Here is a 16,115-nt window from a genome sequence, read left to right as displayed (position 1 = left end):
ACTCAAACATGCATTTAGTTTAGGACTAGACTTAAGCCTTGTCCGTGAAACCATGAGGGATAGTGTTACCCTTTTGTTAGGGATAATGTCTTTACCTGCAGTGATAAAGACGATCCTCGCTGGCAAACTATAGCATTTTCAGGTTTGTTTCAGTGGACTGTAGGCTAGGTGAAAATCCACTTCATCAGGCGCTCTTTCTTCTCCGTGTTGTTACAATATCGTAACGTTACTTTGCCAGGGAATGAGAAAGTGATCCAAATGATTAAGTCCGTTGGTGAAGATAGATTCAGACTAAATGGCGAACCGATTTACTAACACTTGAATAGAACCGAAAGATTCATTATTAGCAAATTGGGTTGGTTGGTTCTGACAGCCGACAGAAAGTAAGGACACATGTCAAATGATCCTCAAGTCGTTAATAATACGTTAATCTTCCACGTCAGACAAGGATTTATCAGTAACAATTAAATGGGACACTGCAAAAAAAAAAAGCTATTTTCCAGCGACGCCCCTAGAATAGTGTATTAAATAGCACTGAAGTGGCCTACAACCCCGATTTAGCTGTGGTGTCAGGGCATGGTAGACAAAAAGACAACAATAATTTAATATAATAGCAATATAATGTACAACGCAGTTCGATACTATAATATATAACAGCGGTATCTTCCTCAATACAGATCACAGCCTAAAGTGATGGTTTGACAAAACAACTCACAAGGTAATTGAATTTCCCCCCGGTCTCGGGTAATCAAATTACTCGTTAACCCGCCAGAGGGCACTGTTGTGCCCAGCGCTTCAGCAACGCGCTTCTTCGCAGCCTTCTGCCAATGACAGCAGAGAACCGGGAAAGGGAGGACGAATGTGCTGTTGTTGTTTTGAGCTAAAACGGGTAAGATTCTGTATGTGTAACATATTAGCGACAAAAAAAAAAAAATCATTACGATTATACAAGCTAACGCAGATGAATTTTATAGATGGAAGTCGCGGTGTAGTGATTAACATTAGCTTGATGTGTGTTGACAACAGACTGCGGTGTTGACATACAGTAACGTTACATGAAGCTCCATGGCAGCTCTAAATTATTTTGATATTTTGACATACTCAGAGGTCGAAAATCTTGTGTGTGTATTTTTTTTCTTGAAAAGAAAATGATATTTTTCAGCCTAAATGTGTCTAGGTTAGAAGTCAACTATGCAATTTTATAATGGTTTACTGGTCATGCCACTGTTTTCACTTTCTAGTCCACTGTATTTTCTCTTCCTCTCAAACAGATTGCATGAGTGCAATGCAACAGCAGAGGAATGTTACAGTCTGTTTGTCACCACTGACTTCTGCATTGTGAGACTGACAGTAGTGTGACTGTAAAGGTCAGCGTGAGTGGCCGTCATGTCCGCAGCCTGTCCCCCGCAGTCTCCAGCTGTGGCTAAGACTGAAGTGCTGGTTGAGGACTGGTGTCCCATGTTGGCTGCGACCTTCGCTTACTGGGACAACATCCTGGGACCTCGTGTACGCCACATCTGGGCCCCAAAAGGTCAGGGGTTGTCGCTGCTCAGTGATGGAGAGGTCACATTTCTGGCCAATCACACGCTGAACGGTGAGATTTTGCGAAATGCTGAGAGCGGCGCAGTGGATGTGAAATTCTTCGTCTTGGCGGAAAAGGGAGTCATCATCGTCTCACTGATTTTTGATGGAGAACTCAAGGGTGATAAGAATACTTGCGCTCTGTCAATCATCTTGCCACAGTCAGAGCTCGGTTTCTACCTGCCACTGCACAGCGTGTGTGTGGAGAGACTCAAACACATTATCCGCAAGGGACGCATCTGCATGCAGAAGGTTTTTGCTTTGAGTTGTTTACCTTAATTGTACTTGAATCCAGCTGTTGATTGTTTGTTTTTGTAATGCTTATTTGTGTGTGTGTTTTACCTTGTAGGGTTACAACATAATCTCTATGTTGTCATCTGAGATTGTTCCCATAATGGAGCTTCTCACTTCCATGAAGAAACACAGTGTACCAGAGGAGGTGGATGTGAGTATTTTCATTTTTGAGAGGCTTTTGTAAGTTTTATGTTCACAGTGAGAATTTAGTTTAGAAAGGAAGTGATGAGAACTGAAGGAGATTGGGATGTGAGCCGAACTCAGATTGCTTCTCCCATATTTAAAAAATAGAATGCAAATAAAATAAAATGTTAATACAAATTAATTACTAAGTAATGCAGTAAAATAATTTAGTATTATAGGTATTAATGAGGCTTTTTTCTGACCCTGATATTTCTGACTTTGTGCAGAACAAGCTCATCATAGAAGAGTATATTCAAGTCATTGTATGTGTGAATTGTATTTTAAATACTGATATAAATCCTGAACAAAAGAATTAGTGTCATGTCATTAACCAATTAATGAACATTGTAAATACTTATACATTTATTTTGTTTATTAAATATATACTGTATTATTTATCATTTAAAAATGCCATTGTACGAGCATTCAAAAACACTGATTGGTTTCTAAGGGTGTGTCTTGCTGGAAAGATGCATAGCCATCCTCACTCAGTAGCACATACATTTGATCTTTTTATGACAGTTTTGAAAAATGTAATGTTTTTCTCTCTCACTCTCACTGAACCATATAAAGAAATAACTTTCCTTGTTACAGCTAAAGGACACTGTGCTCAACGATGATGATATTGGAGACAGCTGTCATGAAGACTTTTTGCACAAGTAAGACATATTACATCTTTATTAGAAGTCAATGATCTGAATTGATTTAGTAAGGTTTGTCATCTTTCTCTATCATAGGGCTATCAGCTCTCATCTTCAGACTTGTGGCTGCTCCATGGTGGTTGGCAGCAATCCTGAGAAAGTCAATAAGGTGCACATTCCTGCATAGATATTTCTCTACATTCACACCTTAGTATGTAAGTCAAATAATGATGTTTCCTTTTGTAGATTGTGCTCACGCTGTGTCTCTTCCTCACTCCTGCGGAGAGAAAGTGCTCTCGACTCTGTCACCCCGATGGCTCGTTTAAATATGACACCGGTCTCTTTGTTCAGGGCCTTCTTAAGGTATCCACAGCATCCCTCCATGGGAAACTTATAACTGCTGCACATTACTACCCATAATCATTAAGGACTCTTCTCTTTCCCAGGACTCCACTGGCAGCTTTGTATTACCCTACCGGCAGGTTCTGTACTCCCCGTATCCCACCACCCACATCGACGTGGACATTAACACGGTGAAGCAGATGCCACCCTGCCACGAGCACACGTATCATCAGCGGCGCTACATGCGCTCTGAGCTCAGTGCCCTTTGGAGGGCTGCCAGCGAGGATGACATCAGTTCAGACAACCTCATCAATGCCCAGGACTCCTACACCCCAGACTTGTATGAGCCCTGCATACCTTCTTAGTCTGGAAGCTGTATTATGATTGGCTGTTTCTTACTGTCAGGATAACAAACTCTCGTGGACTTCTATTCAAATACACAGAATTTAAATATATATATATATTTAAGGGATAATCAGTCAGTTGGTTATTATTGCAAAGTAAATCATGATGCAAAGCAGAGTGATTTTGTTTCATCATGAGGTTTTTTTTGTGTGTGTTTTATTCTGCTTATTACCACTACTTAAATTAATAAAGATATTACATATGAGAGGATAGAGAGATACAAGATACATCAACTTGCACAGTGTTGGATGGCAGGGACAAAAGTCAATTACATAGTTTAGCGGTCAGTGTACAAAAAATATTTGAGAATCCTCAGAATGTAGTGACTGACCAATCAGAATCAGGTATTCCAGAGATCCACCAAAATAAATGTCATTAAATCACAGGACCTGTTAAAATATTTGGTAACGCTTTACAATAAGGTTTACAAATTAGCTAATGCATTAGGTATCATGAACTAACAACGAACAAACAGCATTTTTACAGCATTTATTAATCTAGGTTAAATCTTAATTTATTTATAAATGTACTATTGTTCATTGTTAATTCATGTTCATACTACAGTTTAAAAGTTTTAGCTCAGCAAAATTGTAATAAATTATTTTTTTTAGTCAGCGATGTAGCAATGTATTAAATTGATTATAAAATATTTATATTTCTTTGGAACTTTCTATTCAGCAAAGAATCCAGAAAGATTTCCACAAAAATATTATGCAACACAACTATTTTCAACATTAATAATAATAATAATATCTTGAGCCTCAAATCAGCATATTAGAATGATTTCTGAAGGATCATGTGATACTGAAGACTGGAGTAATGATGCTGAAAATTCAGCTTTGCCATCACAGGAATAAATTACATTTTAAAATACATTAAATTTGAAAGCAGTTATTTTAAATTGTAATAATATTTGAGGGCACTCACCATATCATTCGCTCGATACGATATAATCACGCTAAGTAGTCAGCTTCTGAACCTTATTTTAGAGAATTAAAAGCAGCTCTTAAAGTTTCTTAAGAGGATATAAGAGGCCCTCTGAATCGGTAACTAATCTTTATTTCTTTTCTTAGGAATATATTTCAGGACGTGATGCACAAAGACATGCTTGTGAAGTCCTTCATAGATGAGGTAAGCCTGCTTTGACTCCTTTTTGACTCCCTTTCTTCCTCCACTTTGGCCTTGATAACGTGTGTGTGAATGCATCTTTGTTGGTTTCTAGGTGTTTCTGTTGAAACCAGGTCTGTCTCTGCGGAGTGTGTATTTGTCCCACTTCCTTCTCCTGCTGCACAGGAAGGCCCTGACACTGCTCCGATATATTGAGGATGAGACGTAAGTACAGCAGCTTTGAGCTCACAACCTCACCAACCACTTTAGCCTCAGCCTTAAATGTTATGCCCACGGACAGTTGGCTGAACGTCTGATGCATATGGCACAAAATATGGGAAACGCTTCGGGAGTTTCGAAGTTGTCTTCTGATTGGTTGGGTTCTCCAGAATTTCTGGGAGACTTGCATGTTGCGTTCTTTAACATATCACCCTGTAGCCCAGGACTGTTTGCCCACTGAAGCTAAGCAGGGTTGAGCCTGGTTACCTGGATGGGAGACTCCTGGGAAAACCAGGTTGCTGCTGGAAGAGGTGTTAGTGAGGCCAGCAGGGTCACCCTGTGGTCTGTGTGGGTCCTAACGCCCCAGTGTAGTGACGGGGACACTATACTGTCAAAAAGCACCGTCCTTCGGATGAGACGTTAAACCGAGGTCCTGACTCTCCGTGGTCATTAAAAATCCCAAATGTGCCCAGTGGCCTCTATCCATCAAGGCCTCCTAATCATCCTCATATATACTCATTGGCTTTATCACTCTGTCTCCTCTCCACCAGTAAGCTGGTGTGTGGTGGGCGTTCTGGTGCAATATGGCTGCCGTCGCATCATCCAGGTGGATGCTGCACATTGGTGGTGGTTGAGGAGATTCCCCCCTTCTATGTAAAGCAGTTTGAGTGCCGAGAAAAGCTCTATATAAATGTAATGAATTATTATTATTATTATTATTTAACGGTCCACCTGGAAACAAAACTGTCGTGAACCCCATTATGTAAAAAAAGAAAGCCGTCATGTTTACAACTGTGACAATAAATGCTTATTAAGATCAACTAAACGCTGGATTTTCAAAAGTTTTTGAAGTTCACAGCAACATTATTGCGCCATTGTTGCAGTAAACTTGTACAGTGTTCTTGAGTGAATTGCACGCTGGTCTGTTATTATAGGGTCATCGACTTTAAATTTCCGTTCCCCTAAACATGACGCTGAACAAAAGAAGCTGTGATTGGTTGCTTTACATGTCAGTCAGATGTGCTCTTGGAATCCACACCTTCTGCCATTAGTCTGAATGTCTGAATTTTGAGTAACATTAAGCACAATTTTTTTGTAATATACACTACCATTGAAAAGTTTTGGGTTGGCTGCATATATTTGATAAAAAATACAGTAAAAACAGTAATATTGTGAAATATTATTACAGTTTAAAATAATTAAAATTTGAATATTGTCTTTCTATTTGAATACATTTTATATTTGCTGCTAAAGAAACATTTCTTATTATTATCAATGTTGAAAACAGTTGTGCTGTTTAATTTTTTGTGAAAACTGAAACATTTTTTCATTATTCTTTGATTAATTTGAAATAGAAATCTTTTGTAACATTATAAAAGTCTTTAATCTCACTTGTGATCAATTTAATGCTCCTTGCGGGATAAAAGTTGAATTCCCTAAAAAAGATCGTACTGAAATTTTTGATTGGTAGTGTAAGCAAAGATTTATAGCATAATTTAACATTTTTGGTCAGTTTTATTTTAGCAGTCGCAATAATGAATATTGTGATGGAATTTGATCGATAAGTAACTAATGACTTAATATAATATTTAGCTATTTTCTTTCTTGCTTATTTCAATTCAAACGAAAACAACGTGCACCTTTTTTAAGTTAAACATAATAAAATTCATGATGCAAGCTTCCATCAATTACAATACCCCTTCACTGGCACACCTGAAACCTTTCTGCTGTCTGTATTTTAAATTCAAGTTTGATTCAGAAGTGTATAATAATTCCTGAGGTAATTCACAAAGTACGATTGCATGTCCATGTTTGAGTATGCACTGGTAAAAAATAGTTTGGCATCATTAGACACAGTAAGGGGAGCAGGGAGTGTAGGTCATGATTATGTTGTTTACTGTATACCCAGGTAGACTCTTGCTGTCATATTGATTATTATTGATGATTACAGGCAGAAGGGGAAGAAACCTTTCAGATCTCTGCGCAATCTGAAGACTGATTTAGACTTAACGTTGGAAGGGGACTTGAATATCATCATGGCGATGGCGGAGAAGCTGCGGGCAGGCCTTCACTCCTTCGTTTTTGGGAAGTCTTTCGTTACCAGCATGCAGGAGCGTGACCTCCTCATGAGCTTCTGACCTCTGAACCCTGTGCTCATCACACCACAGGACAATTTGGGCTCTCTTGCATTTTTAGGTTAATTTAAAATATGTTTATATGTGCTTTTGGTTGACAGCATTCTGAACAATATCTGCTGCTGAAATGTCAATTAGTGCAATTTCGCTTTGAAGTACCGTAATTAAAATCTGTTTAGTGATGCTGGTAAATTCATATTTGTGTGAAAAAACTTCTTGATGGTCCTATGAGACACTTCTGTGACATGTACAAATGCTAACATAACACATAAATTGGCGAGGTGTAACATGGCAAGGAACAAAGTTGAAGTAATTTAATGACTTTCATCTTCAAATTAAATACATTTAAACTTTGCTTTAATTAAAGTAACCTTTGCTCTGTAATAACATTCCCTGGCCTTTTATCTATGATTGTCTGTAGACTTTACAGAATTCAGATGACATATCTGTTATTTCGCAGAACCGCATTTGTGGCTGGGATACTTTTCTTTGTTCCTTAACTTGAATTTAAAAAAAACTAAACTTATGGTTAATTAAATGGCTCATACTTTTGCATTTGGTTTGGGGCATTAATATAGGAAGCCTGGTGGGAAAAGCAAAGAGCAACTTGACTCACTATATCTAAATACAGTCAAATCTCTAGTGTACAATGTGCAAGGAAGTCAGCAAATAACAGGAAGGGCCCCATAGACATCTTGCTTTCATTTTGAAGTGTTCTTCCACAAAATATAGCATTACTTCACTGCTATGTATGTTATATATCAAACAGACACTGCATAAATGGTAGACATCTACATTGATACATTTCAAGTTGCAAATGTGTTGACTTAATAAATTGTGCCTTTTGTTTGTGAAACGTGACTTATTTTATTATACCTGTTAACATCCTTTCCTGATTTTTTTATTTTTCCAAAATAACATTTAAAAAAATGTTTAGGCTTATATTTGATGAGATAACAGCACACTTCATTACTGTAGTCATGGAGGGCTGGAACAGAAAGTTAACACAAGACAGAACAGAAATCTGATACTTGTGATCAGTTGTCATATTTGGAAATATTTTTGACAACAATATATATAAATATTCACACATTTGATATTGTGTAAAATATTTTACAGCACTGATATAAAGCAGTGCTCAGTGTTATATTAAGCATATATATTTAATAATCCCATTTTATTTGCACATAATGCTACGTTCTACAATTATTGCCTGAAAAAAACAACAACGGTTTAAGCATTCTTTTCAATGAAGACCACTTTAAATAATTTATTTTATTCATTAATTTGTTAAAATTGTAAATTAAGGAGATCGCTTTTCGTGTTTTCTTTCCCCATCGTTGACAGTTCACACTGATCATGATCAACGGCTCTGCACTGCCACTGATCTACTGACTTCAGTCGCGCATTCAACCTGACACAATTATCTTGATTTGTATTGGCTACACTCCATGTCACTCACGCTTAGGCTCTATGACCTCGCCCTCTGATTGGCCCTGTCCTCCACAACAGATATGTGATTGGTTAAACCTGGCACATGACCACAAAACAGGAAACACAAGCGTTGTCCATGTAAATACTCCGGAAAAGAAATCATTAGTTTGAGAAATGGGTGCTGTCGCCTGAGAGCAGTACAAGAGAACAGCTCTAAAGATCATGGCAACGTGAAATGTAATTCCACACTCTACAAGGCGAGGTAGGTACGCTGCGTGTTCCCAAACAGGTTGTATGTGTGTGTGTGAGAGTGTGTGTGATCACGGGCTGCGGCCTACGATACAGCAGAGATTGTCTGGATTTGATCCTAGATCACCTGCTGAGCTCAAGCGCTGGCTGTCATACACCGACACAGCCATCTGTTCGTTGCATTAAATATGATCATAACCCGGCTAATAAAGTTGACTGATATCTGGTCTTGCTCTTCACAATCATCATAAGGTTGTGCTTGACATGCCAGGAGCGAACGCGTAATTAATACTATCCATCATAATCATCGTGTCGGTTATTTTGTAAGGTTTATCCTGTTCTGATCTGCTGCTATAATCGGTGCGGTTTATCCACATCGAGTTGCATTATTGTACAGTTTACGCTGCACGTAGATATACAATGGTTCAGTTGTCAAACAGAAATAATGAGCTCCATTATTGTGTAACATGTCTCACCTTTTGCCGAAGCAGTTCATGGTACCGAATGTTTTGTATAAGAGATGTAACGTTACATGTCCTTATTTAGAATCCCCTCCGGCTGTATTAAAGCACAACAGTTCCGCCTTTAAATCTGTTTGATAGAGTAGCGATAACTGTCAGATGTCACAGTGAGCTAACCGGGTAATTAGACTCAGTTGACACTAGATTCTAGAGTTGCACAGGTGTTGACATCTCTGTTTCATTTTCATTTTGGCTGTCACATTAATAGTTAATTTTCTGCCAATTATTTTAAATGGTTGACTTGGTATACGATACACCCAATCTTAATTTGTGTAAATAAATACGGGGTACAATCTTTGCTCAGGCTTAATTTTCTCATAAAGCACATTTTTTTAAGGATTATGTACAGTCAGTTTGTTTGTTTGTTTGTTTGTTGTGTAGCAGGGTTCTGATTTTTATTTATTTATTATAATAATTCCCAGCTAACTGTTTATTATATAGTTACTTAATATTGAAACACGGGGACAGACAAACACGAGTAGCTATATGCTGTGATTGACGGTGTAATATCTAGGGAAATATAATGCAATATTTGACGTATAAGTTCGCAATAGTTTATATCTTCATATAGGTAAGCACCTTGATTCTTCCAAATCCTTTCGGATATATGTTACTATAAAGGTATACTATAAACTATAAACAATTACTTCAATGAATTACATTTATTTATTTTTTGGGACATTTTTTATTCAACGTGCAGCCTACTTTTCACATTTGTCATTTGAAACAAGCATTTCTTAATTCTTTTAGGTTGATTTAAAAACAAGAGAAGTTACAGATTCTTGAATATTATGATGATTTTTTTTTATAATACCGCTGGTGCATAATGGTTTCCTCAGTATGTGTTTATAATGTTCTCTTTTTTCCTGTCTTTTTTCTTTATTTCTTTTATTTTGTTTGTGAAACTTTACATGAAGATTTGATGTAATTTTATTCCTGTAGAGGTTCTATCTGTTCTGCCTTTTCTATAATAAAACAAAAAACAACAGTAAGAATCAGAAATGGATCAGATGAAAAAGAAATACTGGTCCCACTTTATATTAAGTGGCTTTAACTACTGCTAACATCGAAATGAATAATTTGATACAATGGACTTATTGTGTACATACATGCTTTTACATTGTACTTATGTTTTGAAAATACCTGCATGTAATTACAGCTGTAATTAATTTATGTAATTACACTGTTGACCCTTCCCTTACACCTTAACCCACCCTCAAACCTACCCATACCACCACACCTGTCCCTGACCTTACCCGTATCACACCTCTATAGCAGAAAAAGTGTTTTACATTACATGAACACAATAAGTAGTAAGTACATTGTACTTATTTTTCGATGTAAGTACATAGCACTTACAGCCACTTAATAATATAAAGTGGGACCGAAATACTTGATGTATGATTTGAACGCTGTGTTTCTGTAACTTCTTCTGAAGTGCTCTGCTTGTTATTAGTTCAGAGCAGAACATGTCATTACAGATCTGAGGAATTCTACTGCACATTTGCACTATTTGTCTGTATCAGGAATTTGCATCAAACTAAACCAATCCAAGCTTGATCTAATGCTATTTAGCTAAAATATTAGTTTGATGGCGACAATTATAGCCATTGGCCATGACAACGATGCAAGTGAAAATGAGAGTAAAAAATGTAGAATGTCCACCAGACCTTTTACTGGCTGTGTGTAGCACCCACAGTTTTGCATATCCTTCAGAAGGAAGGTTTGATTATTCTGTCACAGTGTAATAACTTCTTGGTAAAAAGGCTTTTCTTAATAAACGATGGGCTCAAAAGGATGGGCTGCAGCTTATAGCAAAGCACTGTGGCTTATTTGACACACTTTAAAATATAAAGTTAACTCAACTTAAAAAAAAAAAGGCAACCAGCTTTTCTCAACTTCCAAAGTTGTAGATTTTCCAATAAATTTTTTGAAAATTAGACTGGTTGGTCACTACAATTACCATTTTAAAGTAAAATTAAGCTTCCCCAGCAAGTACATCGTTGAAAGTTAAACAGGAGTTTGTTTGAACCAAGTCTAACTTTAAGAAAAGAGTTTCCACAACTGTGTTGCACTGAAGTCCAGTGAACTCAAAGCTGCTTAGCAATTGATAGTTGAGTATTTCAAGGTACTTCTATTTAAAATAAAAAAATGTAAGCAGATCAGTCAGTCTTAAAAATAGTGTGTCTGACAAAATGGAAGTTGTATTTTTCACAGTGCATACGGAGAAACAACAAGAAACAGCTAAAGGATGGAACATGTCATATAAAACGGTTAGTTGGTGATATAGTTCAAAAGCTTCATATATAGACCTCAGAAAGAAACATTTAATAATCAAGATGTCTCAAATGGCACCTTAAATGTTGAAGTTACTTCAATTGTTGCTCAATTACTTGCACAACCTTTCCTGAAGAGTTGAGGAAAGGGAAGCGGCCATTTCTGTTTTCAATTTGTACTCTTAACAATGGAAGACTGCTCCTCTTGTTCAATAGCAGACTTCTTCTAGCTTTAAACCTTTTAGACTTTACCAGAGGTTAGACTAGAGTCAACCTCAGCACTAATTCAAACAGATGGTTCTCCTCTTGTGTAAGCCTGAGGAGCAGGCTGCGAAGAAAGATGAACATCTTTCTTCTCTTTTGACTTGACTTGAAGACGCTTCACATCATTGATATACCACAGACCATGTGATACTCAGCTGGAGTATCCATATTTTTTTACCATAGAATCACAGATAATCACTGTAGAATCTCATTATCTTAACATACCTGCTTCTGTCACATGATGAACTGACATCATTTGCTCCTGTCTCGTTGTAGGCTATCTTTTCATCTAATAATGATGTCTCATACTGACATCTGTCTGGACTAACCTGTCATGCCAGAATCAAAGAGCATTATCAAAAGCAATATATTCTTTACAAATAGCGCAGCCTCTGGTTTCACGGTCACAAATGTGTTCATGCCTAAAAGTGTTGCATGCAAATAATAGGGTACAAGGCTCGTATAAGCTGAGCATTGTGCCTGCAACAGCTTCTTTAATTGCCTGGGTGACCGGTTTTACATTCATGCATTTTGTCAGACTGATTTATTTTAGATTTTTTATGTTTTACATGATAAATGATCTAAACAGTGTGGTGCATAAGTCTGTACGGATGTGCAAAAGTAAGAGTGTGTGAATGAGTGTTTGCAGCTGAATGGAAACAGCTTGCACTGTTTAAGTAGTTATTTTTTCGGATGTCTTCCAATTACAGATTTATGGTGCATTTGGGTTATTTTAGATTTAAGGTGGATTACAAGAGGATTTGCTTTTCCTTTTTCAAACACGCTACTATACTAGATAAAGGCACAGTTCACCGTCACTGTAATTAGTCTGTGATGATTAGTAATTAATCAACCAGGATTTGCAGACAGTGGCACTTCTGTGTTTAAATTGGCACCCTCTCTATCGTAATTGTTTCTTCCTTATGAATTTCAAATACATGTCCATAATATTTCCCTTACAGTTTTATTTTTCATATTTCATAGAGAGCTAGATTCAGATTAAACATTTTATCAGTCGTAATACTGTTTTATTTTACCACCACATATGTTGCAATCCTGAAACGGAAGTTGTGATAGTCTTTTTTTCCATATTGTGATGTATATCCGAGTGAAACGGCTTCTCGAACAAGAAAAAACTTAGGACGGGGCTTGGTTTTGTCCATTTGGGAATTGATTGGATAGTTGGATGGTTGTGGTTTGCTTTTTGCTGTGATCTCATGTGAGCAAACATCATCAGAGAAGAAATAATATCATTGCAAGAGGGAGGGGAATTTATTTTGATTAAATATTACAAGGGCATATGAATAAAAAAAAAAAAAATTGTGCAGATTGTGCACATAAATCGTTTCTAATAATTAAGCCTACTGCAGTATTCAAAACAAGAATTGCCCATTTTTAATTCATGGTAACTATATAGACTTCCTCTTCAGCAAAAGAGCTTCATGAGGCTCAAATAAGCTCACATGACTGAAAACATGCACGTATTACTTTACCAAAACACTAAAATGTGTTGTACATAACACGGAGTGCTAATTATGTCTTCATAAATTGATGGTGGATAACTTTGGGACTGTTAATGAGCTAATTCTGTCTTTAACCTAAGAACCTCCTTTTTTGCACACTGGGTTTGTGAATAGTCTGCTGATTGTGCATTGGCAGTCTACTTGAAAAGTCAGAGGTTTATGTGTAATTTGATCGTGATGGCTGTTCTTTTTATCTGCAGTGGGGTGTAACCATGGATATCAAAAACAACAGTTTCCCCAGTTTTGGTGAATTAGATGACTACCTTACCAGACGCAACTCTAATTTTGTGTGGCTTCTCGTTGGTAAGTGGACATCTGATGCGATTTATACTTTTTTTTTTTTTGTTGGTCTTTTGGTCTACAAGTGGATAGTGGATTCATTCATCTGCTAGTGGATATTCTACAATTACGCACAGTTTCAGCATTTCCAATGTAGACAGACTCAAGTTGACATGACACAATGTTCGGTGCAGACACGAGTATTATATACACTAACACTACCGTTCAAAAGTTTGGAGTCAATAATTACTTCATTTATTAATACAAAATTATTACTTTTTGTCAGGAAGAACGCATTAAATTGATCAATAGTGTCAGTAAATACATTTAAAATTCTACAAAAGATTTCTGTTTCAAATAAATGCTGTTCTTTTGAAAAAAAAAAAAAATTCCAACAAAAATCTGCATATTAGAATAATTTCTGAAGGATCATGTGACACTGAAGACTGGAGTAATGATGCTGAAAATTCAGCTTTATTATCATAGGAGTAAATTACATTTTAAAATATAATTAAATGTCATTTTAAATTTTACAATATTACTGTTTTACTGTTTTTTTTTTTAATCAAATAAGTGCAGTCTTAGTGAGCATAAGAGACTTCTTTAAAAAAAAAAAAAAACATTTACAAAAATAGTACCAACCCCAAACTTTTAAACGGTAGTGTATGTCTCTTGCCAGATTAGTGTTATTTGCTCTGTAAGGGTAATATTCAGTTATTGAGGGCAAGGGTTTAAACATGTTTTCCACAGCCACTATTATGTCATGCGGATGGATCATATACCTGACATACTACAATTCCCGCAATATTGGACTCGTCCTCACCGTCATCATTAACCGTCTCTATAAGAATGGATACATACACATTGGTAAGTTAGTCTTGATTCTGTTTTATTTGCTCATTTTTCATGATTGATTTTTCTTTTCCATCCATTTATTTATTTATTTTATTTATTTTACAGGCTCATTTTCATTCTCTGTGCTGTCCGGCAAGGTTATGTTCCGAGATGTCTATTTCATCAATGAAGATATGTCTATCAGGTACACAGACACATTACAACGCTTTGTCCTTTATTTAATTCCTATCCTATTTTATTCCTATTTATGCTCAGTTGACACTCCTCTTATTACTGTTGTCTGTTTGTTGACCATTATCACATTGTTTATGGGTTATACCCCATCTTTTTTTACTCTATTGTAAACTTATTTTTCAGAATTCAAGATGGGTTACTCATATTTCGTTGGTGGCAGATGTACAACCCCACACAGAAACAACATGGTCAGTGCAAACACATAACAAACAACTCGCAAAAATTGTGACAACTTTATTTTGTTGCATTTGTTCAACTGACATGTTTAATCATAACATTAATCCCAACATTTTTGTAAATATTTTTTTGTAATTGTTGCTCTTTGATTGGATTGATCCGTACTGATATGTTGATTTAATGATAATTCTCCACAAAATGTGGGAGAAACGCATGTATAATAATATTTTAATGGCTCTACTGTGTTTCCAGACCCGAAGGCTGAGACACGGCTCTATGTCACTGTTAACGGATTTGAGTTCCATGTGTATAATCGCACGGATCTGTACGCTCGGCTCCAGGAAACATTTGGCCTAGAGCCCACTCTTATCCCACCCCATCGGGATGAGGAGAAAGGGCGAGAGCAAAGGGATAAATCCTTAGAGAGGTAAATACTACTTAGATTCTGGTACATAAGATCAAAGGTGAGGTAATTTTTGAAATGTTCAAATACTTTTTTTTCCTGGCTCAGCTTTTATTATGCAGAAACAACAATAAATAAGCTATTTATAGGCTGATGTCTTCAGCTTATAGACAGACCAGCCCAACATAAAACAAATCTGTTTGCTGAACAATGGATGATGGAAAGTGTTTGAAAAAGTCAATTATTCTTTTGTTTGTTGACGTTAATGGTGCAGATATTACGTACTCTTTTCACCTTTAATGTAGCCAAATCAAATGGGTTTGTTTAATTTGCCAACATGAAGTGCACACTGTGTTTGTGATGGCTACAAATCCATTGATTGATTGTTCATTGAATTTTCTGTCTAAATATTTGCTTGGAAACATTCACTTTATTGGTGCTCAATGCTCATGAATGAAGATGTGTTTTTTTTATTTTTGAAGTGTTCAAATCAAAGCTGAGACTCAGGAACCTTCGTCTTCCTGGAGGTCTCTCATCCCCGTCATCAAAGTCAACATCAGTACAGTGAGTATTGCAGTCACAGTTTCTCCCATTCACCTGTCTGACATCAGCATGCTGCTACCTGCATCATTCATAGCCTATATTTAGAGCCGTACAGTCTTCTGAAACATCACGAGGAACTGAAATAAACACACTTGATATTGGCCATTCTTCAACTTCTTGCATAACTCTCGGTGGTCTTTCCCTCAGGGTCGCGTAGCATTTGGTAATCACCATCTTCCTCAAACCCTCTGTATGAATTTTGACGACGCCTTCCTGACATATGCCACCAAACCACCCAGCAGCCACTTGGATCAGTTCATGCACATTGTAAAGGGTTCTCTGGAGAACGTCCGCGTCATGCTGGTGCCCAGCCCGCGATACCTGGGCCTTCAGAATGATGAGTGAGTCTAATAATCTCTAGTCTATCAGATTAGATTAGATTAGTTTAGA

General features: G+C 36.8%; 2 protein-coding genes across 15 annotated transcripts in view; both read left to right on the top strand.

Moving 5' to 3' along the window:
* Positions 1-773: 773 nt before the first annotated feature.
* c9orf72 (C9orf72-SMCR8 complex subunit) lies at positions 774-7,763 on the top strand. The gene is made up of 10 exons (XM_056269038.1): positions 774-889; positions 1,272-1,833; positions 1,931-2,026; positions 2,653-2,717; positions 2,796-2,868; positions 2,946-3,062; positions 3,146-3,381; positions 4,520-4,577; positions 4,669-4,778; positions 6,724-7,763. Exons 2-10 carry the CDS (start codon positions 1,387-1,389, stop codon positions 6,908-6,910), a joined length of 1,389 nt encoding a protein of 462 aa, XP_056125013.1. The 5' UTR covers positions 774-889; positions 1,272-1,386; the 3' UTR covers positions 6,911-7,763.
* Positions 7,764-8,451: 688 nt separating this feature from the next.
* kiaa1109 (KIAA1109 ortholog) overlaps positions 8,452-16,115 on the top strand; it is a 67,197-nt gene continuing 59,533 nt past the window's right edge. For 13 of the 14 annotated variants that reach the window (XM_056269014.1, XM_056269020.1, XM_056269019.1 and 10 more), the window contains exons 1-8: positions 8,452-8,603; positions 13,375-13,477; positions 14,204-14,320; positions 14,414-14,492; positions 14,666-14,730; positions 14,972-15,146; positions 15,605-15,686; positions 15,873-16,066. In XM_056269014.1, the coding sequence (XP_056124989.1) occupies positions 13,387-13,477; positions 14,204-14,320; positions 14,414-14,492; positions 14,666-14,730; positions 14,972-15,146; positions 15,605-15,686; positions 15,873-16,066 (803 nt within the window). In that variant the 5' untranslated portion in view covers positions 8,452-8,603; positions 13,375-13,386. Of the gene's footprint in view, positions 8,608-13,374; positions 13,478-14,203; positions 14,321-14,413; positions 14,493-14,665; positions 14,731-14,971; positions 15,147-15,604; positions 15,687-15,872; positions 16,067-16,115 lie in introns of all 14 variants that reach the window. The other variant, XM_056269009.1, reaches the window with a different exon arrangement.

The sequence above is a fragment of the Rhinichthys klamathensis genome, unplaced genomic scaffold (genome assembly GCF_029890125.1).
Source record: "Rhinichthys klamathensis goyatoka isolate OS25496 unplaced genomic scaffold, OSU_Roscu_1.1 h1tg000280l_1, whole genome shotgun sequence".
Classification (NCBI taxonomy): domain Eukaryota; kingdom Metazoa; phylum Chordata; class Actinopteri; order Cypriniformes; family Leuciscidae; genus Rhinichthys; species Rhinichthys klamathensis.
This window is presented reverse-complemented; position numbering and strand designations above follow the sequence as displayed.